Source organism: Pistacia vera, unplaced genomic scaffold (genome assembly GCF_008641045.1).
Source record: "Pistacia vera cultivar Batoury unplaced genomic scaffold, PisVer_v2 Contig133, whole genome shotgun sequence".
Taxonomy (NCBI): Eukaryota; Viridiplantae; Streptophyta; class Magnoliopsida; order Sapindales; family Anacardiaceae; genus Pistacia; species Pistacia vera.
In genome coordinates this window covers 758,142-776,059 of record NW_022195391.1, presented here as the reverse complement: position 1 = coordinate 776,059, position 17,918 = coordinate 758,142, and the positions used below count along the sequence as shown (strand labels likewise).

Below are 17,918 nucleotides of genomic sequence, written 5' to 3'. Positions count from 1 at the left end.
CCGTCGTTGACGACTGACTACGGTCGTCAACGGCCAGATCTTTGGCCTTCGATCTGGCCATCTGGCCGGAAAATACTAGATTGACTCACTATCGGCTAGATTCAGCCGATAGTGCGTCATTATACCAGATTCCAGCCATTTTTCAATTGGTGGTGGTCAGAATCTGGTAAACCTAAAAAAATATTTAAGGGTTTTTAATTAAATTAATAAATTTAAAGGGTTTAAACAAAGTTGAATAATATTGTGAGTTTTTATAATTTTACTGTTTAACTTTATTGGGAATACTAATAGTAATATTCCCAAATGTGAGCCAAACGAAGCCTAAGTTATCTTAATACATGTTCATTGTGAAATAGATCGGAACAATTTCTACTTGCACATAAAACATAATCTTTAGAGGGGTTTCTTGTTAGCTCCAACAACGAATCCCTCACAAATCCACCAGGCTTATGTTCGCAAAAACACCTTAAAAAAGAACTCAATCCCATTTAATTGAGCCACTTCAACTTGCACTTCAAATGTACGTTTGTTCCATACAGTAAAATTGACATATCGAAAGTCTAATTTAAGAGAAGAAGAAGATATTATATTTAGAGAACATTATCTCCATTTGACCCGATAGAATTCTATAATACTGATACAATTTATCTCTAACAAATAAAAGATGAAATGATTTAGAAGAATAATATTATACTAACAATCTTATCTTATAAATTTTTTCTTACATTTTTAACGTGACAACTTGTAATTGGTCAGTTCACAACAATCTCACGTTAGTTATGTATAGGTCCTACTAACTGAGGAATTGCAAACCTGACTACCTTCTAATCCAAATAGGATGTGTTATTTCAGCATCCAAGAACTAAATCTTGGGAGAAGAAGGAACTTAAGTATAGGTTGGGTTGGGCATATAAGCATGAACGTTGATCTTCGTTAAATCTATTTAATATAGTCTGGCTCTTCTCATCCGTGGCCACTCCAGCCCATCAAAATCCCAACCAAAACCCAAAGAAACTCTCATTCTTTTCCTTAACTCTCTCTTCTCATTTTCGCTTCCATCTCCAACAAAACCTCCTTCTCTTCTTCTTCTTCTTCTTCTTCGCTATTTCACCGCACATTTTTCAGACCCAATGACATATCCGACCTGCTTATCTCCCATCCCTAGCCCTGTAACTATTCCGACGGCAAGTGACAGGGAGCATCTCTCTCCTCCATCCGGCCACGCCTGGCGGGATGCGATTCGGCCTGTTGCAACCGCTGTGTTCTTCTCCACTGTCTCCCCCTCAATGCACCCTTACCCTAAGGTTTCTTTGGATTCCGGTTCTGATAATAAAGATGATACGGAGAAGAGATTCGTTCGATGGGGATTGCCAAAGGGAAAGACTTGATTCCTGATAAGGCTACAATAGAAGCAATTAGGGCAAAGAGGGAGAGAATGAGGCAATCACGAGGGCGGTCGACGCCAGATAATATATCGCTGGAAGGAGGGAGTGGTCAGCGTTTGGGTGGAGAGGATTTGAGTGATGAAGAACCGGAGTTTCCAAGGCCAGTGGCTATGTTTGGAGAGAAGGTGGAGAGTGAGAAGAAGAAGAAGAAGGGTGTTTCTGAGGATGAGAGGCCCGCGGTGGTTGGGGTGGGGAAGAAAGATAAAAATATAATCATTGTGCATTCAAACTATAATCCTTGTAATCAACTTAATCTTCCGTCATTTTTTTTTTTTTAAAACTAATGTTGGCAATTTAGTGTGTACATTAAATCAAACCCCTAAAAAAGTACCCACACTCTTGCACAAACATCTTTCTTTGTGGCAACTCAATATGATAATTAATGGTCCATCAGGGTAGAGAGACTATAACCAACGAGCCCTCTCCTCTCTGGCCTTCTCAGCTTGATAATTTCTCGCTATAATAGTTAAAAGGTTGAGGGGCCGTACCTGATGAAGCCTTTACTTTGAGCGGCTCAGTCTGATCATCCTTGAAGCGATACTTAACAGTCAAGAGGCCATAATTGATGAACCCTCTACTTATGGCAATTCAAGCTGTGATCAAGTAGAGATAGAAGGATGGCTTCTTTCGCCAAACGAAGAATTCCTTCAAAAGATTTGAGTCATAAAACCTGTCGTAAATTGCTTCATAAACATACACTGTACCATTTGGGGTGTAACAGAAAAGGGTTTGCAGTCTATAGCTCAAGAATATCTATATGCACTCAAAATGTCCAAGTAATCTCAACAAAATAATGGATAAACACTAGAATAAAACAATCTTGAATATACATGAGTGCACCAAAACCCAGAATACCCAAAAGGAAATAAAATACTAGTATTTGAAAATAAATACACGCAATCAAAAATCAATAAAAAAGCAACTAATACAATGCACAAACTCTCTCTAAGGCCCTTCACATACGCGAGAGCCATATTGTCTACAAAGAAACAAAACATAATTAAACAATGAATTTTGAGCTTGACGGCGTTCAGGTATCCTCAACTCGCGAATGGAACACAAAACTTGGGAACGTTGTGGTGATGTCCCTGCTCAAGAAAAAGAAAGAAATCATATCCAAAGCTGATGCAACTAATTCATTATCAAAAAACTTAATTTTGGAGACTAGATATTTTTTTTATGTATTAACTTCATGACGTCTGAAAAGAGAACTAGCAACATAAAAGAATTAACCCTGATTCCCATAACCTCTATGATTAGCTTATGAATAAAGAAGAGTTCCGATGCGAGAACAGCAAACATTGTCATTCTATGAATTTGAACCACAGATGAAAAATCAGGATCACATCATGTTTAAAATTTGAGTCCAACTTCTTGATGTGTTACCATAGGTTTAGTCAAAATTTATCAGTTCATGTCAACGTGGAACATGAAGATCACCAGTCCCTTTAATATTTTTTCACACCCTATTATAAATGTCAACTACCCCATGAGTTTCCACAAGTATAAATTATTATTTGTTTACGTCATTATTCACTGTTTGCCAGGGTGAATGTCAACTACATTTGTTTTCATTAAATGCAATCAGCAGAGATGTAAACATATTTTCAACTCACTTGAGGTATTGAAGGGTCATATTCTTCAGAAGGGAAGGATGTCGCAAAACGAGGCTTCTCCACTCTTCCTTGTCAATCTTCCCGTCATGTTTTGTATCTGCTTCCTCAAAGGTCTGTAAACAAAGCTTGAAAGTTAATAATTTGAATCTGATCCATAACAAACACAGTAGTTGATATAAGGACCTCATAAAAATTATATTAGGTTGAGAAGCACCTTGTCAATTATACTTTCTATAACATCGTCTGAAAGGTTCATACCAGATTCAGCAAGTGTAGCTACTACCATTTGCTTCACCTTCATGTGAGAAAAATATAACAAAAAACTGAATTGTCTAGTAGGAAAACAAGAAGTTCTAATAAATCCTGGACAATAGAAGTAGACTGCAAATTGTATTTACCTCCTGCCTCTCAATGAAACCTTGTTGCTTGAGATCGTAAAGTTGAAAAGAAACTGTATTGTGATACCAAGAAGTTAACAGAGAAAATAAAAAACAAGAAGCAAACATATAATTTGAAAATGACAAACCGAATATAGAATTCAAAATCCCACTAACTGCTCAAATTTCACATTTATGAGAATATAATTAGTAACTACTCAGAAAGTCAATTTGTGTCTTAAGAAATTACCATTACTTCTCGAAAGTTAAAAAGAAATTAGAATGAGAAAAAAATTTTAACATACACTCAATTTTATCGTCAATAGGGGCATTTGGATGGAAAACAGACAGAGCACGAGCAAACTCTTCAAAACCTAGTATTCCGTTGTGCTTTGTATCAAACAAGTCAAAAACCTGCAATCGATTACAATAAAATAACAGTGAATCACATGAAGTTTCAGAAATTTATTAACAACATGTTCAAGTTAAACGATGAGATTGAAATCAAGAGTACCCGATCAGCAAACAAGCTCTCCTTTTTGTTTGTCTTGAATAACGCCAATTGGAACTCCTCCTGTAACAGGATAGTATAGGAACAAACTCAAAATCTAAATGATATAATATGGGAAAATTATCATCTGTGTGAGTAAAGAAATCTATGGAATAGGAGTCATTTACCATATATGAAGAAAATTGACTTCAAACATTTTCAAGCCTAAACATATAACAAAATCATGCCTAAGAATCAAACAAACCTTGTTAATCAACCCGTCATCAATCACAGCACTGCTGATCTTCTTAAAGAGTTCATAAAGTGCCTCGATTTCACTTACACTAACTGCATCCATGTGAGCAGAAAAACAATCTTCAGTATAACCATTCAATTGTTCTTTCGAATGAAAACTAAAGGGTGAACAATTAGCATGAGTGAATATGTTAAATATGTTATAGTTCATTTGTGATATATTCACATGTTTGTGTCCAAAACCTTGTCTAAAACACAAGCAAAAGTCAAACAATATACAGTACCAAACAACAGATAAAACATAATGTCATTAAGAAAGAAAAATAGTTAGTGGCATACACACTGTCTCTCTTGCTAGAACTTCAGGATCTTCAAGGCCTCTTGACTGTTTGTACAAATCAAGATCACAACACCGCAATAGGGAAGCACAGACATGCTTAAATCCCTCTATGCACTGCAACATGATAGTTTCTGCACATCAAAACACTCCATACCTATACAAAATAGAAAAAATAAACAAATAAATAACACTTTTTCTTATATTCGACAATAAATAAACAGATTCTTATTTATAGCAAACCTTTTAACCATTTCCTGTTTCTCTTCACCCAAAACCAACCCCCTTAGTTTGTTTAAACCTGTAACTCCCAACACTCTCTGCATTCACAAATTAAACCAGTAATCCATCACTGCCCCACACAAAACGTATAAAAAACAATCAAAATTCAGCATGATTTCGCGGGCACATACTACAAACAATCGAAACACCAATAAATACACAAAATTTGTAAGCAAAACCGATTCAAATATATTAAAATAATAAGTAACCGAAATCAGTTTACTTCACCGTTATATTCAATTCAGCCTAAACAAATAACGATTCAAGACCAAAGTTTATTCCTTTCAACAATTAACACCAACAATTTCATTCAATTACCAAAATCAATCACTAGAAAACAAAATTTCAGCAAATTAACGAAGAAAACAAACGATCTAATATCCTAAAACTCAACGAACAAAACTAACCAAAGCAAATAAACAAGCGAACAGATCTAGCAACAACAAGGATTAAACAACTAACAAGAGCGTAGCGATCCGTTTGGTTGCAGAGAAAAGCAAGAGAAATTGAGATTTTAGAAAAAAGAAAAAAAGAAAACTTTTTTTTGTTTTCTCGGGAAACAAACGGATTATGCGGAGTTATTCGTTACCTTTATATAGAGACGCAGATGACGAGGAGAGAGTGGCAATTATGGAGAATAAAATAAATAATTGAAATTTAAAAGAAGAGTATCAATTTTATATGAATTTAAATTTATTTTTATTTTATTTTATTTATTTATTTATTTATTTATTTGACGAGTTGCGTGTGTAAGTAAAATGATAAAGAAAGAGAACATGAGGGTGTTGATGGAGACGAATTTGATTTTGCCAAGGACACCGGGATGAGAACAAGGAGAGAGTAGATCCGACGTCGTATAGGGTAGGGTGGTTTCTGTGACTCGGCTAAGGTTGTGGGTTTCTAGTTAATTCTTCAGCCCGGCCCGAGAAAAAATATTTTATATATATAAAAAAAGATTATAACTTGATAGGAGTATAATTACAAGAGATTTTTTTATTAAAAAATTATTATTTTTATTTCTTGTTTTATAATTTATTTTTTAATAGTATTAGAATTTCATTTCATGTTTTAGTTGTATTAGAGTTTCACTTTTTGTTTTAATAGTATTAGAATTTTAATTCATTGTTTTAGTACCATTAGAATAGTATAGAAATGAATATCAAAGAATCATTATAGAATTAAGTGATCAGATTCGATAATTTCACTACAGTAATTAAATGGATATTAATATTTTCCTCAATCATCAATCATCCAAATGAACAACAAGTCGTGTACGCTTTAACAGAAAAAAAAATCATTATTGAAATTAAACAAGAAGAGGAATGAGATAATCTTGATGATAATAATATGAAAATATCAAAAGTTTTGTGCCAAAAAGCTTTAAACATGCCTCAAAAGCTGGAACTATATTTTTGCTTCAACAAGAAGGTGTTCATGCTAGAGGTATTCAAAAGTGGTTAACCAGTTTTGAACTGAACCGGTTTTTCTGTTTGAAAAAATTCTCAAACCGAAACCAAATTGGTTTTGAGGGAAAACCAATTTTTCTGTTAATCGGTTTTCCCTTTTTTTATAAATTTTTTTTTCCTAAATTAAATTGTAAATATAAACAATACATATCCAAATAAAAATTAAATATTCATACATATATATTGACCACGGTTAACAATACATTAAAAATATTATTATTTTTTGTTTAATATATAATATATTATATTATTATTTAATATATAATATATAATTTTTATTTTTATTTTTATTTAATATATAATATACATATTTGTAAAACCGGTTTCAGTTAAACGCCTTTTATTTTTTCCCGAACTAAAAATCCAATTTTTTGAATTTTTTGAACCGTAACCGAATCGTTTTTTTGGTTAACCGATTTTTTGGTTCTGTTATGGGCTTGCTTCTGTTTTTGCATTTTTTTGAACACCCCTAGTCTATGCTAGAGACTTATCATGTACCCGCAAGATAAAATATGTGATAACAACTCTAAAGGATAAATCATGGTCCCAAACAATTTTAAGTAAATATTTTATTTCATCTTAAACCTTTAATATAACATAACATATATTTTTTGCAATATACATATAATTATTACTATATAGAGACAAGTTCTTTAAAACGAGACCTAAAAAAATCACAACTTATTATAATGTAAAATTTATTTTTATTTATATCTGGTATCAAGTTGGGATCATAATTTTTATGACTATACGAAATTATAACTTATTACAATATAAAATTTATTCTTATTTATAATTGGCACCAAGTTGAGATTAAAATTTTTATAACTATATAAAAATCATTCTTATATAGAATATCACTATAAAGAGTTTAATATATATATATATGTTTAACAATCATCCCTTTTCATTGTGATAAAAATGCAAGATAATATCTTAATAGAGAAAATTCGATTAAAATCTTAAAACTTTAAGAAAATATAAAAAAATTTAGAATTAGTTTAAATTTAACGTATTTTAATATACTTTTTGAGAATTGTCGTAGATGAACTTTGTTATACTCATGTCCATATGTAATTGTCATAAACTCGTAACATGAAATTGATCGAGATATGATATCGTTGTGTCAATTAACAAATACCATATATTTTTGTTTGCTCACATCAAAGGGTAGTTATATAAGACCATACATGCTCAAATTAATATTTTTTTTCACATATTAATATAAAAATTTCCCTTAATTTTCTATAATTTGTACTAAAAAAAAAATGTAAAATCGTGAGTAAGAAAATTTCAAGATAGCCCTGAAATTTTTAATTATTTTCGATTCCCCCTAGTATATATATGAGCTCCTGCACTTCGCCGTTTCGATCGAAGAGCAACTAACTTCTTGAAGAAGAAGCTGCAGAGCTCAAAGAATTCGCAATTAATTAATCATCAAATTAATCAACAACCAATCACTGAAACGATGGGGAAGAGAAGGGATCGAACCATGGCAGCTATCAGCAACGCCGGTCGTCGCGTCAAGCTCGATCTCTCCGCGGAACCCTCTGGTACATGTTTTTCGCTGTGTTGGATTTGGTAGGGTTTTGATGTGTTGCTGAGTCGGTTTTTTTTGGAAAAAATATTGGATTTTTTTAGGGTTAGGAGTTGGGTTTTTTAAATTTAGGGTTCAGCTGTTCTGGTACCGGTACATGAAATAACTTTCGAATTTGTAATTTAATCTGGAAGATGGTCTTTTGGGTGTTAATGTTGCCTGTTTTGAAAAATAAAATTGAATTTCTAGTATTACGACTTGGGGATTTTTATTTTAGGGTTCTACTATTATGATAACGTTACCAGAGATAACGTGATTTAGTAAGGTTCAAAAAACTTCAACGTTAAATTTGTTGTGTAATCAGACAAGATGTCCTGTTCAGTGTTATTGCTACTTTGTTAAAAAGAAATAAAATTTTAACAAAATTAAAAATTTAAGGCTAAAACTTGGGCCTTTTATTTTAGGGCTAATTGTTACAGGAATGTTTGCAGAAATATGGCCTGTTCGTTGTTAATGGTAGTTAGAAAAAAAAAGTATTTAACTATTATGGTGATGCTATTGGTGGATAAATGATGTGTTTTGCAATTGCACATTATGGTTCATGCTGATTTTTGTGATTTGTCTTTTTGTAGGAGATTTGGGTGGCTCTTCAGTTAATGATGAAGTTGGAAAGGATACGGAATCGAAAGAACTTGCCGGGTTACCCAAGTCACCATCTTCTTCAGGTGGGTTCCGTCAGTTTTCTTCAAAAGGACTTCTACTATGTAGAGAGGACATGAGTGCTCAACATTATTTTGGTGGAATTATGGAACTATATGTGCAAGACATGTTATGTTGTTTGTACCAAGAGTTTATTTTCAGATTGTAGGGTGGCTGTGGTATTGGGAACATTCATTTCAGATCAGGTCGGGCCCTGCCACTGTGATATTTTGAATGAGTCCTTATCTGATATGCCCAATTTCCTGACATCAAAGCGTGTTGGAGATTTCTTCTGGAATATTTTTCTATCGGTTCGTATGTCTCTGGCTTTATTTGATTTATGCCTGCACTAACATTTTGATTGGTTTGTGACAGGTGGCTATGATGAATTGCTCCTAAAATGCGCATGTCAAATTTATCATATCTATTTCATGTCAACATTTGGCTTGAATCTTTGTTACATGAATAATCTAGTGCATATGTTGTTATGCTTATATATTGATATGCTTTGTTGCCACGTATATGAAGCATTAGTTTTGAAGGTTTTTGACAACACTATATTTTGTCTACAGGTCAGACACAACAGAATCCGCTGCTATTGCTTGGACAATATAGTGATGATGAAATTGATGAAGAATCAAATGGACAACTTCAACAAGCTGTTGTGGAAAACTCTGCAGTTGATGATGGGAAGCAGGTAATTTGTGGATTCTGCAACCATTCTTACTTAGGTTTAAAGGGACCAGAAATATGAGGTTCGGTCATACTTAGCTTATTTAGGGTTTGTGAGCTAAAAATCTTGCATATAAGCTTGCTCATCTTTTGGGAGCTTCGCTGTGGTGGATACGAAACATTCAACATTTCCGCAAATCGCAATAAATCTTTCACCTCTTTCTCTCTTTCACTCAAATGCATGGTTGTGCTGCAGGGACATTCATTTGAATGTGGTGTTAATAGTTCTTTCACCAAGAATTAATATTTTGGCAACAAGTTATTAAATAATTTCATTTGTAATTTTTCCTGACTCTTCACTGTCAACTCTATTTCCTTTCATGCTAAGTACTACATTTTGTCAGGTTAATGGACAGTTTGGTGAAGGAAATGAAGATAAGGATGTTAATAGTAGTGAGGAACTCGCTGCTCAGGAGGTCAAGCAACAGGAAAAGGATGAATGTATTAATTCACTCGATACTCTCCAGAAACCAGAGGTTGGTGACACTAGAGATAGTCATGCTACTGCCTCAGGCCAGTCACATGAAGAACTAAATATGGCAGAACAAACCTCTGTTGCCGGTACTTCTGCTGTACAAGTAATTGGAGATGTGAGTTCTGGTTGGAAGATGGTATTGCATGAAGAGAGTAATCAATATTATTATTGGAATATTGAAACTGGGGAAACTTCATGGGAAGCACCTCAGGTTTTGGTGCAAGCAGCTGAGTTGACCTTTGATCCGAAAACAACTAATGCTGAGAATACAGAGACTGTGGTTATGGCCACTCATCCTGAATCAACTATGGATGTTGAATTTGATTATTATTCGACGGCACTAACCACTGATGGCCCAATGGCTGCCAATATGATTTCTCAGAGCAGAGATGCATATGAATGCGGGCCTCAAATGAATGAGAGAGTTGAAGGAAGTGAAAGTGAAGTTTTGAAAGATGAAAATGGGGCTGCTGGTGTTAGCCAAAATGAATTAAGTAGTAGCAGAGTCATGGTTGATGCTTTATCGGCGGATGGGAGTTTAACTGCAACTGCTCCTGAGACATACTTACATGGTTCTGTAAATAATGAAGAAAATAAAACTGTGATTGATCTTTCCTCTGGTCTTGTGAAACAGTGTGAAGGTTTGCTTGATAAGTTGAAGTCAGTTGAAGGGTATGGATTAAGGAGTGCCCGTTTTAATTCTCTCTCTCACCACCTCTCCCCCCCTTTTTCCATATGCTTTTAATTACTGGCATTGATATGTTGTTCTATTATCTTTTCTTATAGATTATATATTTGTATCAGGTCCAAGGGACAGCTGCAAGGTCATGCCTGGGTGTTGAAGTATGTTTTGGAAGTTGAGACAAGACTTTCTGATATCAAGTCACTTTTATCTTATGGATCAGCTTTGCTGCCGTTTTGGCAACATTCTGAAAGGCAGCTTAAGAGGCTGGAAGGTGCAATCAATGAAGAAATCTATCAACTTGCTAAATCTCAAGTGGATGAGGTAATGGCAATGCATAGTTTTTGTACAGGAGATGGCGAAGATAAACTACTTGGGAAAGGGCTGGAATCACAAATGGAAGAAAATCAGAACAATGTGACTTTTTCAACTCCACTAATTTCTGATGTTCCTTCAAAGACTGACTCTTTGACAGTAGTCGAAAAAGACGTTCACAACGGCTCCTACGAAATTGTAGATACTGAAAAGGTTGCTTCTTCTGGATCACCCACTGGACAATTGGAAAACGGCCCAACAGTTGGGGAGCCAGTCAATGGGTTGATTGGCCCAATGGTTGGGGAGCCGGTCGATGGGTTGGTTCTTCCTGATAAATCCATTCCTGAGCCTGGGTTCCATGCTGGGGAAGATGTTGACATGGATGTGGACATGGAAGTTGAAGATGCAATTCCTGCTGGTAACACATTATCAAATGCCGGAGATTTTACTTCAGTGGAGCAACATGTTCAGCCAAATCCATCTGCAGAGCTCCCGTCCTTGCCATCAGAGGATGCTTCCTTTATTCCACCTCCTCCAGATGAAGAATGGATTCCTCCTCCACCACCTGATAGTGAACAGGTTCCTCCACCTCCGCCTGATGAGCCGCCTGAACCTTCATATATCCCAACCACATCTTACATTGAGACAGGGCAGCCTCTCTCGTACACGGAGCAATACAATTTACCCTATCCTGATTCTAGTTTTACATATTATGGGCAAACGTCTGAAGTTCCAACTAGTAATTTCTATGGAAATGCTGATGGATCTCAAGTTGATGGGCCTCATGTGCCAATATACTATGGGGTGGTACCGAACACATACAATGAGACTGCTTCGGTCATGGTTAACCCTGTTCAGTCTATTGCATATTATGGCCTTCAAGATGGAACAATGCCTTCAGTGTCTGTTGTGAGTGCCATAGAATCTTCTCAGAAGTACCATGAATCTGGTCCTATGAGTGACAATGCCCTTGCTTCTGATCCAATTGGATCTGTTGATACTCGTTCTGAAGCAGTAGCAGCAGTGACAACTGATTTTTCTGTTGGTACTGAGAATAACATGGGATCCAGCGGGGTTTCTTCTACTTCCACTACCATTCAAGCACCTGCAAGTATTTCTCTGAAAGAGAGTGTTTCTGTTGTGTCAACAAATGCTGTTTCTTCTGCTGCAGCCACTGCTACCACATCATCAACTACAAAAGTTCAATCTAAAGGTAAAACTTCTGAATACATAAATTTATTTTCTCTTCTTTATCTATAAGATATTTAACTCTTATGGTTACCACTCTCTCTATTTGATGATTTTAACATTTTCATGCAATGGCCCCATGTTCATGGAAAAATTTGGAGACAGCTGTTTTGCCTTCTGCTTTTAATGATTTAAACCAACTGTTCACATCAGTGTGAAGAATCTTTCTATGTCCGTTCTACCGTCTTTTTTAGCTGTTTCTCTTGAAGCATTATCTCCAGAGTTATAACTCATGACCTGAGTTTGTTAAGTGATTACTTGCTTAAAAGCATTTGATTTACTAATATGAATTATATTATGTAGTTGATTTGACTTGGATTTTTTTGCTTCTAATCAGTGCGAAACAAAAAGAGAACGGTGGCTGTTGCTCCTTCCTTGAGGTCCAATAAGAAAGTCTCCAGTTTGGTGGACAAGGTATTTTCTTTTTCTGAATGTTCAGCTTTACTTTTTGAAGCTGTATCCTCATTGTCAATTATCTGAAACAATTTAACGTTTTTACTTAATTTCCTTCAGTGGAAAGCGGCTAAGGAGGAGTTGAACGATGATGAAGATGAACCTGAAAATGCTTATGAGATTTTAGAGAAAAAGCGTCGGAGGGCAATAGAGGTTTGTAAATGGATTTCTTTGTTTATAAACTGTATTTTCGATTGATGAGATCTGTTGCCTTACATTCTTTGCTTGCAGGAATGGCATGCACAGCAAATTGCTAGTGGAGAAGCCAAAGATAATGCAAATTTTCAGCCTCTGGGCGGGGATTGGTATGAGATCTTATAATCTGTACTGACGTTTCTCTCTATTTCTCGTTCTTCCTTTTCTTCCTTTTACTCATTTTCTGTATATTTTTCCTATGTGGTAGGCGTGAGAAAGTAAAGCGTCGGAGAGCTCAAGCAGCCAAGGAAGCTGCACGGAGTCCACCAGATACACAAACTGATGGAAATGAGCAGCAGCCCGATTTAGTAGATCTCTCAAAGAATCTACCGTCTGGATGGCAGGTGTGTTTGTAGGCTCTGAAATTAGTTAGCACCGTTAATAGTTGGCATTCGATGCCTGGTTTTCTTATTTCTTTGTTTTGCCATTCCGCACAGGCGTATTGGGATGAAACTTCAAAGCAGGTTTATTATGGAAATACTATCACCTCAGAAACCACCTGGACAAGACCCAAGAAATGAGCAACAATTGTATTTGGAAAATTGCAACCTGATTTATAGTTATTTTACCCTTAGGTTGTATTTACACTTGCCTTTTTTCTCTCTTCATTTTCATTGTATATTTTCCCGCGTTGGAGGCCAGATTAGAGTTAGTAATATAGGTTCTCATTTTGTAATTTTAATTTTGTAAAGGTAGACTTGAAGGCCTAGCAAATTTCAAGAACGTAATTTTATTACACAAGGCTTTGCTCCAATGCTCGTTGAAATTGTACATATAATTTGAGATATCAACTATTATAAAAGTTGCAACAATCAATCTTAAATACCATAAATTAATTAACATTATACTTTAATTGAATGGGTTGAACATATGTCATCATCTTCCAATCTCTTCTGCTTAATAATTATTGTTTCATAACTTTACTTAATTGTCTTTCTAAGCTTTAAAAGAGTGAAGAAAACTACATCAAAATCACATGCCAGTAAAATTTTCTGGCCATGAACACCAGCTCAATTTCTATTCAAGCACAATTAGTAGACAAGTCAACTCCAAGGAGAACTTTTTTAAGTAGTAGGTGTAATTCTCATTCTCATTGTCATTGTCATAAAAGAATACAGCAACCCAAACTAAATCTGCAGCCTGGAATATGTTTACAAAATTTATAATCATTTCTCTCATCTCCTTCGCGTGTCCCGGTAATTCTCCTCGCTTTCTTTATCCTTTAAAAAGCCTAGAAAAGCAAGAAAGCCAAAGAGAAAGAATCCGCCCGACCAGTTGCCTCCACCACCACCTCCACCACCCCCACCACCATCATCATCGCGGGGTGGAAATCCAGTCCCACCATCATCCAGTTTTGGTGATGCTGCAATTCAGTTAACCGTTAGCTAATTTAAGGTAGCTTATAAAAAAACTAATGAAACACAATAATGCTTTTGAGGGAAGAAGATTGAGCTACTGGCTATTACCAGGAGCATTGGTGATTGTTACCGTAGGCGCCTGCTTTGTAACAGTTTGAGTCTGCCCCTGCAATAACGAAGAAGAAAAAAACTCAAGACCTTCAAATTCTATTTTTCTTGCAATGTCCACGCTGGACCAGTTCCTAGACCAACTCTTCCTTCTTGCAAAGGAGATTTTATACACTTTCTTTAATTTCTATTCCTCAGTTACATTTCTAGGAACAAACTTCGGCATCTCTACCAAACCCAAGCAAAAATAAAATAACCAAACACATGCTCAACTTCTGGAGTTCTCAATTTTCTAATCAATTTTTATTAATGAGACTAAAAAAATAAAGCAGCTAGCACAAAATATCATATTTCCCGATTTTCTGCACCCTTAATACTGAATTACAGCTAACAAAACAAAATGACTTCCACTCATAACTACGTTAAAGTTTAACAAGAGGAGCCTTCAGATTTTCATTAGAGCCAGAACAAGTTCTGCTTAAGAGATAAATCTATCAAATCAAGTAAACGAGAAAGGACATAATGGTAGAAGTAAGTCACACATAGAACCTACCGAAGTAGAAGCATATACTACAGCAGACCGTATTCTTCTTTTATTAATAGGTAGTAACTGCAAGCCAAGCCCAGCTGGAGCAATAGCAGGTTGAAATTGCAGGGAAATCCTTGCTGGACGACATTCAGAAAGCTTAATTTGCTCTTTACACCAGTTCCCTGTTTTTGCTGTACACAAGTGTATCACACATCAGTACCAATGCTAATACCAATCCATTAATCTCATGAACCACAAAACAATCAAATAATGTTGTCAATGCCGCAAACAAAAAGCTATTAATAAGGTATCATGCAGAAAGTCCACTCTTCTTTTTCTATTTGAACAAAAATCAGTTTCCCAAAAATAAAGATGGCATTAACAAAGATCATCGAATTTCTTTGCATTCTCTCTATCTCTCTTCCTAAATTCTATGCATACCATGTAAAGCAGGGGAAATCAACATAAACCACAAAATAAATGGCAAAAAATTATATAATGCTAAATATCAACCAAGGTTGAATTGGTTCTATATTGCAGGCCACATTTGTTTATGGGTGCCAACCATGTAAACATACATGGATTTGTCCCTTAAGAGTTGTATCTCAAAAAAATTAAAAAAAGCAAAAAAGAATAAAAAAACAACTTCATTCTCCCTTTTTCCTGGCTAACATATCTTCCTAAACACACATCAATAATGTGTCGTAAACATTCTCATATCATAATCTGCCAAGTAAATCACTCCACACTCTTGCATCACCAATGGACAAATATAAATATGTTGCGAAGAGCAAAACTACAAGAGCAAATCTATATCTATATTTATTCATATATATACAAATATACCTGGTATCAACAAAGGTGATGTGGAAATACTAGTTGCATTCAACACAGGCATCTTGACTGCGATGGAGATGATCACCTGAAAACAAGCTCAAACTAATCAAGATTTGTTGAAAAAAATGATATATTTCAACCAAATTACTCAAGTTCATATTTCTATTCTTAAAAATCGAATTTTTGGATTTACAGCCAAACCCTTTAAAAAATAAACAAATATATCTTCTTCTATTAATCACTGAATCAAAACCCCCATTGAACAACAAAAATAACAAATAATTACAAACTAACCACAATTGTTCTACAAGAACAACCGTAACCAACATACAATAATCTATCCAGAAAAAAAAAAACCTAGCTTCTCCATCAAAATTACCAAACGTCGAATAGGGCTGAAACTGGGAGACGGGTTTGTGTTTTTTGGATTGCAAACAGCGAGGAAACCAAAACGGAAGAAAAAAAAAATCAAAATTTCATCAATTTGTGGCGTTTTATCAGGAGACAAACAGGGTAAAACGAACCGAACATAGAGCGAAAAGAGATAAAAGTTCGTACCTTGATGAATAATGAACCTCGCGTCACACAGGGAATGGAGAGATTTTCTGGAGCTAGCGGGGTTTGGGATTTTATGGCCAACAAGGCGGTGAAGATGACTGGCGGATGATGTGGGACGACAAGTTCAAAACGGCTCCGTTGCGATATGGTATGTGTTTACTGAAACGACACCGTTTTATTCAAGCTTTACTTCGACAAATTTATGGGGAATTTTTTTTTTCTTTATTTATGTAATTATATAATATAAGATCATACTATATGCTAAAAGCTGATAACTGTAATATTTTACATATTATATGTTACAATGTAAAATAAAACAAAATATCACAACATAAAATTGACAACGTGAATTGCGAGAAATCCTCAAAAAATAATGAAGGGTTGAAGTTTACATATCAATTAATTATTTTAAAAAGACTCTTACAACATTATCTTCGTTTAAACCGTTTGAATTACGATTTAGTCAACTTTTGATTTACGATTCAGAAATCTAAATGACGAATAATATTAACCTATAATCTAGGTTAACCGTTGACTTGTTTTTAAAAGCTCTATAAATCATATAAAGAATTTACAGATTTTGTCGAATAAATATAATTAAACTTTATATGATCATATACTATTTGTCTCAATTATGTCATGGTAGTGCTTGGTGCGCACGATAGAATTGAGTTTAAATCATAATTGAGTCATATAATAAAACTAAAATGAAAGGTTAATAGATTTATATATCTGATAACAATATTATTGAGCCGATGATAACTATAAAATAAGAATTGAATCCATAATTAGTCACTACTAATATGGTAACATTATGGTTGTTACTAATACGACAATATTACGCGATTGAAACGAGCATGAATTAATTATATAATGTGCATATTTCATATACATAAATAAAATGACATAACCAAAGTTTCTTAATTTCCCTTTAACATCCTTGACATATAAAGTGAAAATAAAAAAATAAAAAAAAAGCACCAAAATACAAGATTACTACTGACTCATTGCAGCTGCTCTCTTAGAGTATAACAAAGTATCAACCCTGAAGGAGAGGCTTATAGGTTAATTAATTAATTAATTAATTATTGTCCCATCTTATATATATACATAATCAGGACAATAATTAATTTTCATTTGATTTTTATCAGTAGTCAACACACACATTTAAATTATATATAGTAACTTAACCACTAATTAGCTCATTGGAAAAATTAATCATTTTTTTATCAAGTGATCATGAGCTAGGGTTTTGGTTTCAACTAGAGCCTGATTTGGTGGCTCCAAGTAGGGCAAGATTGGAGCCAACTGAGCCTCCTCTAGACATTCCAGAAGCTCGATGGTGGCGGCATCGGAAGGAGCCGACGTGCGTGGTGGGCGAGCAAAGGCACCGTGTACTCGAAGACTTTCCGAGGCCTTTCTGCAAGCGAGGTGAGCCTTGGAAGGATGATTGTCTCTTCATCTCTCCAATGTTGATTGATGGAATTGATATTTGTGAAGTCTTTTTAGGAGTTGTGGCAATTCCGTGAGGTGATTGCTGATTATCCTCACTTTCGCTCGTGATGTTTTCTCCGTTCATGCTTTGGATACAAAACATAACGAGACGTAAAGATTTCATGCAGAATATATAAAATTCATTATTTGCATGTTACATACTTGTTGTAATATTAGGTTTGATAACATTATCGAATCGATTTTCTGATGAAAACATGAACATATTGATTATCTAGTCGATTGTTATTTGAAGATTATCATTTGCATGTTACATTCCCATGAATATGTATTTATAGGATTATAATATTAGATATGATAACGTTAACAAATTGATTTTCCAATAATAATATATGTCGGTGATATAATTCAATAACCATGAACAGGTTAATTTTTCTTATAATAACATTTGCCGATATATAAGAATAATCGA

General features: G+C 34.7%; 3 protein-coding genes across 5 annotated transcripts; 1 reads left to right on the top strand and 2 right to left on the bottom strand.

Moving 5' to 3' along the window:
• Positions 1 to 2,297: 2,297 nt before the first annotated feature.
• Positions 2,298 to 5,465, bottom strand: LOC116122329 (calcineurin B-like protein 3). Of its 3 annotated transcripts, none has more exons than XM_031408186.1 (10): positions 5,392 to 5,465; positions 4,764 to 4,840; positions 4,523 to 4,677; positions 4,194 to 4,276; positions 3,953 to 4,012; positions 3,744 to 3,852; positions 3,460 to 3,512; positions 3,276 to 3,356; positions 3,062 to 3,174; positions 2,298 to 2,533 (listed from the first exon to the last, which is right to left on the bottom strand). In XM_031408186.1, exons 3-10 carry the CDS (start codon positions 4,644 to 4,646, stop codon positions 2,476 to 2,478), a joined length of 681 nt encoding a protein of 226 aa, XP_031264046.1. In that variant the 5' UTR covers positions 4,647 to 4,677; positions 4,764 to 4,840; positions 5,392 to 5,465; the 3' UTR covers positions 2,298 to 2,475. The 3 variants fall into 3 exon arrangements, with proteins under 3 accessions (XP_031264046.1, XP_031264047.1, XP_031264049.1); XM_031408187.1 differs by lacking the exon at positions 5,392 to 5,465 and adding an exon at positions 5,265 to 5,386; XM_031408189.1 differs by lacking the exon at positions 5,392 to 5,465 and adding an exon at positions 5,210 to 5,351.
• A 2,224-nt stretch (positions 5,466 to 7,689) lies between these two features.
• On the top strand, positions 7,690 to 13,405 carry LOC116122270 (formin-binding protein 4). The gene is made up of 10 exons (XM_031408144.1): positions 7,690 to 7,821; positions 8,438 to 8,530; positions 9,077 to 9,201; positions 9,581 to 10,383; positions 10,516 to 11,921; positions 12,294 to 12,370; positions 12,470 to 12,562; positions 12,641 to 12,714; positions 12,813 to 12,948; positions 13,042 to 13,405. The coding sequence occupies exons 1-10, from the start codon at positions 7,737 to 7,739 to the stop codon at positions 13,123 to 13,125; spliced, it is 2,976 nt and encodes a 991-aa protein (XP_031264004.1). The 5' UTR covers positions 7,690 to 7,736; the 3' UTR covers positions 13,126 to 13,405.
• A 230-nt stretch (positions 13,406 to 13,635) lies between these two features.
• Positions 13,636 to 16,148, bottom strand: LOC116122272 (protein YELLOW LEAF 1, choloroplastic-like). Its single transcript, XM_031408145.1, has 5 exons — positions 15,995 to 16,148; positions 15,446 to 15,521; positions 14,624 to 14,790; positions 14,071 to 14,128; positions 13,636 to 13,967 (listed from the first exon to the last, which is right to left on the bottom strand). The coding sequence occupies exons 2-5, from the start codon at positions 15,495 to 15,497 to the stop codon at positions 13,780 to 13,782; spliced, it is 465 nt and encodes a 154-aa protein (XP_031264005.1). The 5' UTR covers positions 15,498 to 15,521; positions 15,995 to 16,148; the 3' UTR covers positions 13,636 to 13,779.
• Positions 16,149 to 17,918: the final 1,770 nt, after the last annotated feature.

Excerpts from the sequence above, each read along its gene's own strand:
- LOC116122329 (XM_031408186.1), bottom strand. The coding sequence starts at position 4,646 with ATGTTGCAGTGCATAGAGGGATTTAAGCATGTCTGTGCTTCCCTATTG. Across the intron at positions 4,013-4,193 it reads ATGACGGGTTGATTAACAAG|GAGGAGTTCCAATTGGCGTT; the intron begins GTTTGTTTGATT and ends ATCCTGTTACAG. Across the intron at positions 3,357-3,459 it reads GTTTCATTGAGAGGCAGGAG|GTGAAGCAAATGGTAGTAGC; the intron begins GTAAATACAATT and ends TCTCACATGAAG.
- LOC116122270 (XM_031408144.1), top strand. The coding sequence starts at position 7,737 with ATGGGGAAGAGAAGGGATCGAACCATGGCAGCTATCAGCAACGCCGGT. Across the intron at positions 9,202-9,580 it reads CAGTTGATGATGGGAAGCAG|GTTAATGGACAGTTTGGTGA; the intron begins GTAATTTGTGGA and ends ACATTTTGTCAG. Across the intron at positions 11,922-12,293 it reads TACAAAAGTTCAATCTAAAG|TGCGAAACAAAAAGAGAACG; the intron begins GTAAAACTTCTG and ends GCTTCTAATCAG.
- LOC116122272 (XM_031408145.1), bottom strand. The coding sequence starts at position 15,497 with ATGCCTGTGTTGAATGCAACTAGTATTTCCACATCACCTTTGTTGATA. Across the intron at positions 14,129-14,623 it reads TAGTATATGCTTCTACTTCG|GGGCAGACTCAAACTGTTAC; the intron begins GTAGGTTCTATG and ends TCGTTATTGCAG. Across the intron at positions 13,968-14,070 it reads AACAATCACCAATGCTCCTG|CATCACCAAAACTGGATGAT; the intron begins GTAATAGCCAGT and ends ACTGAATTGCAG.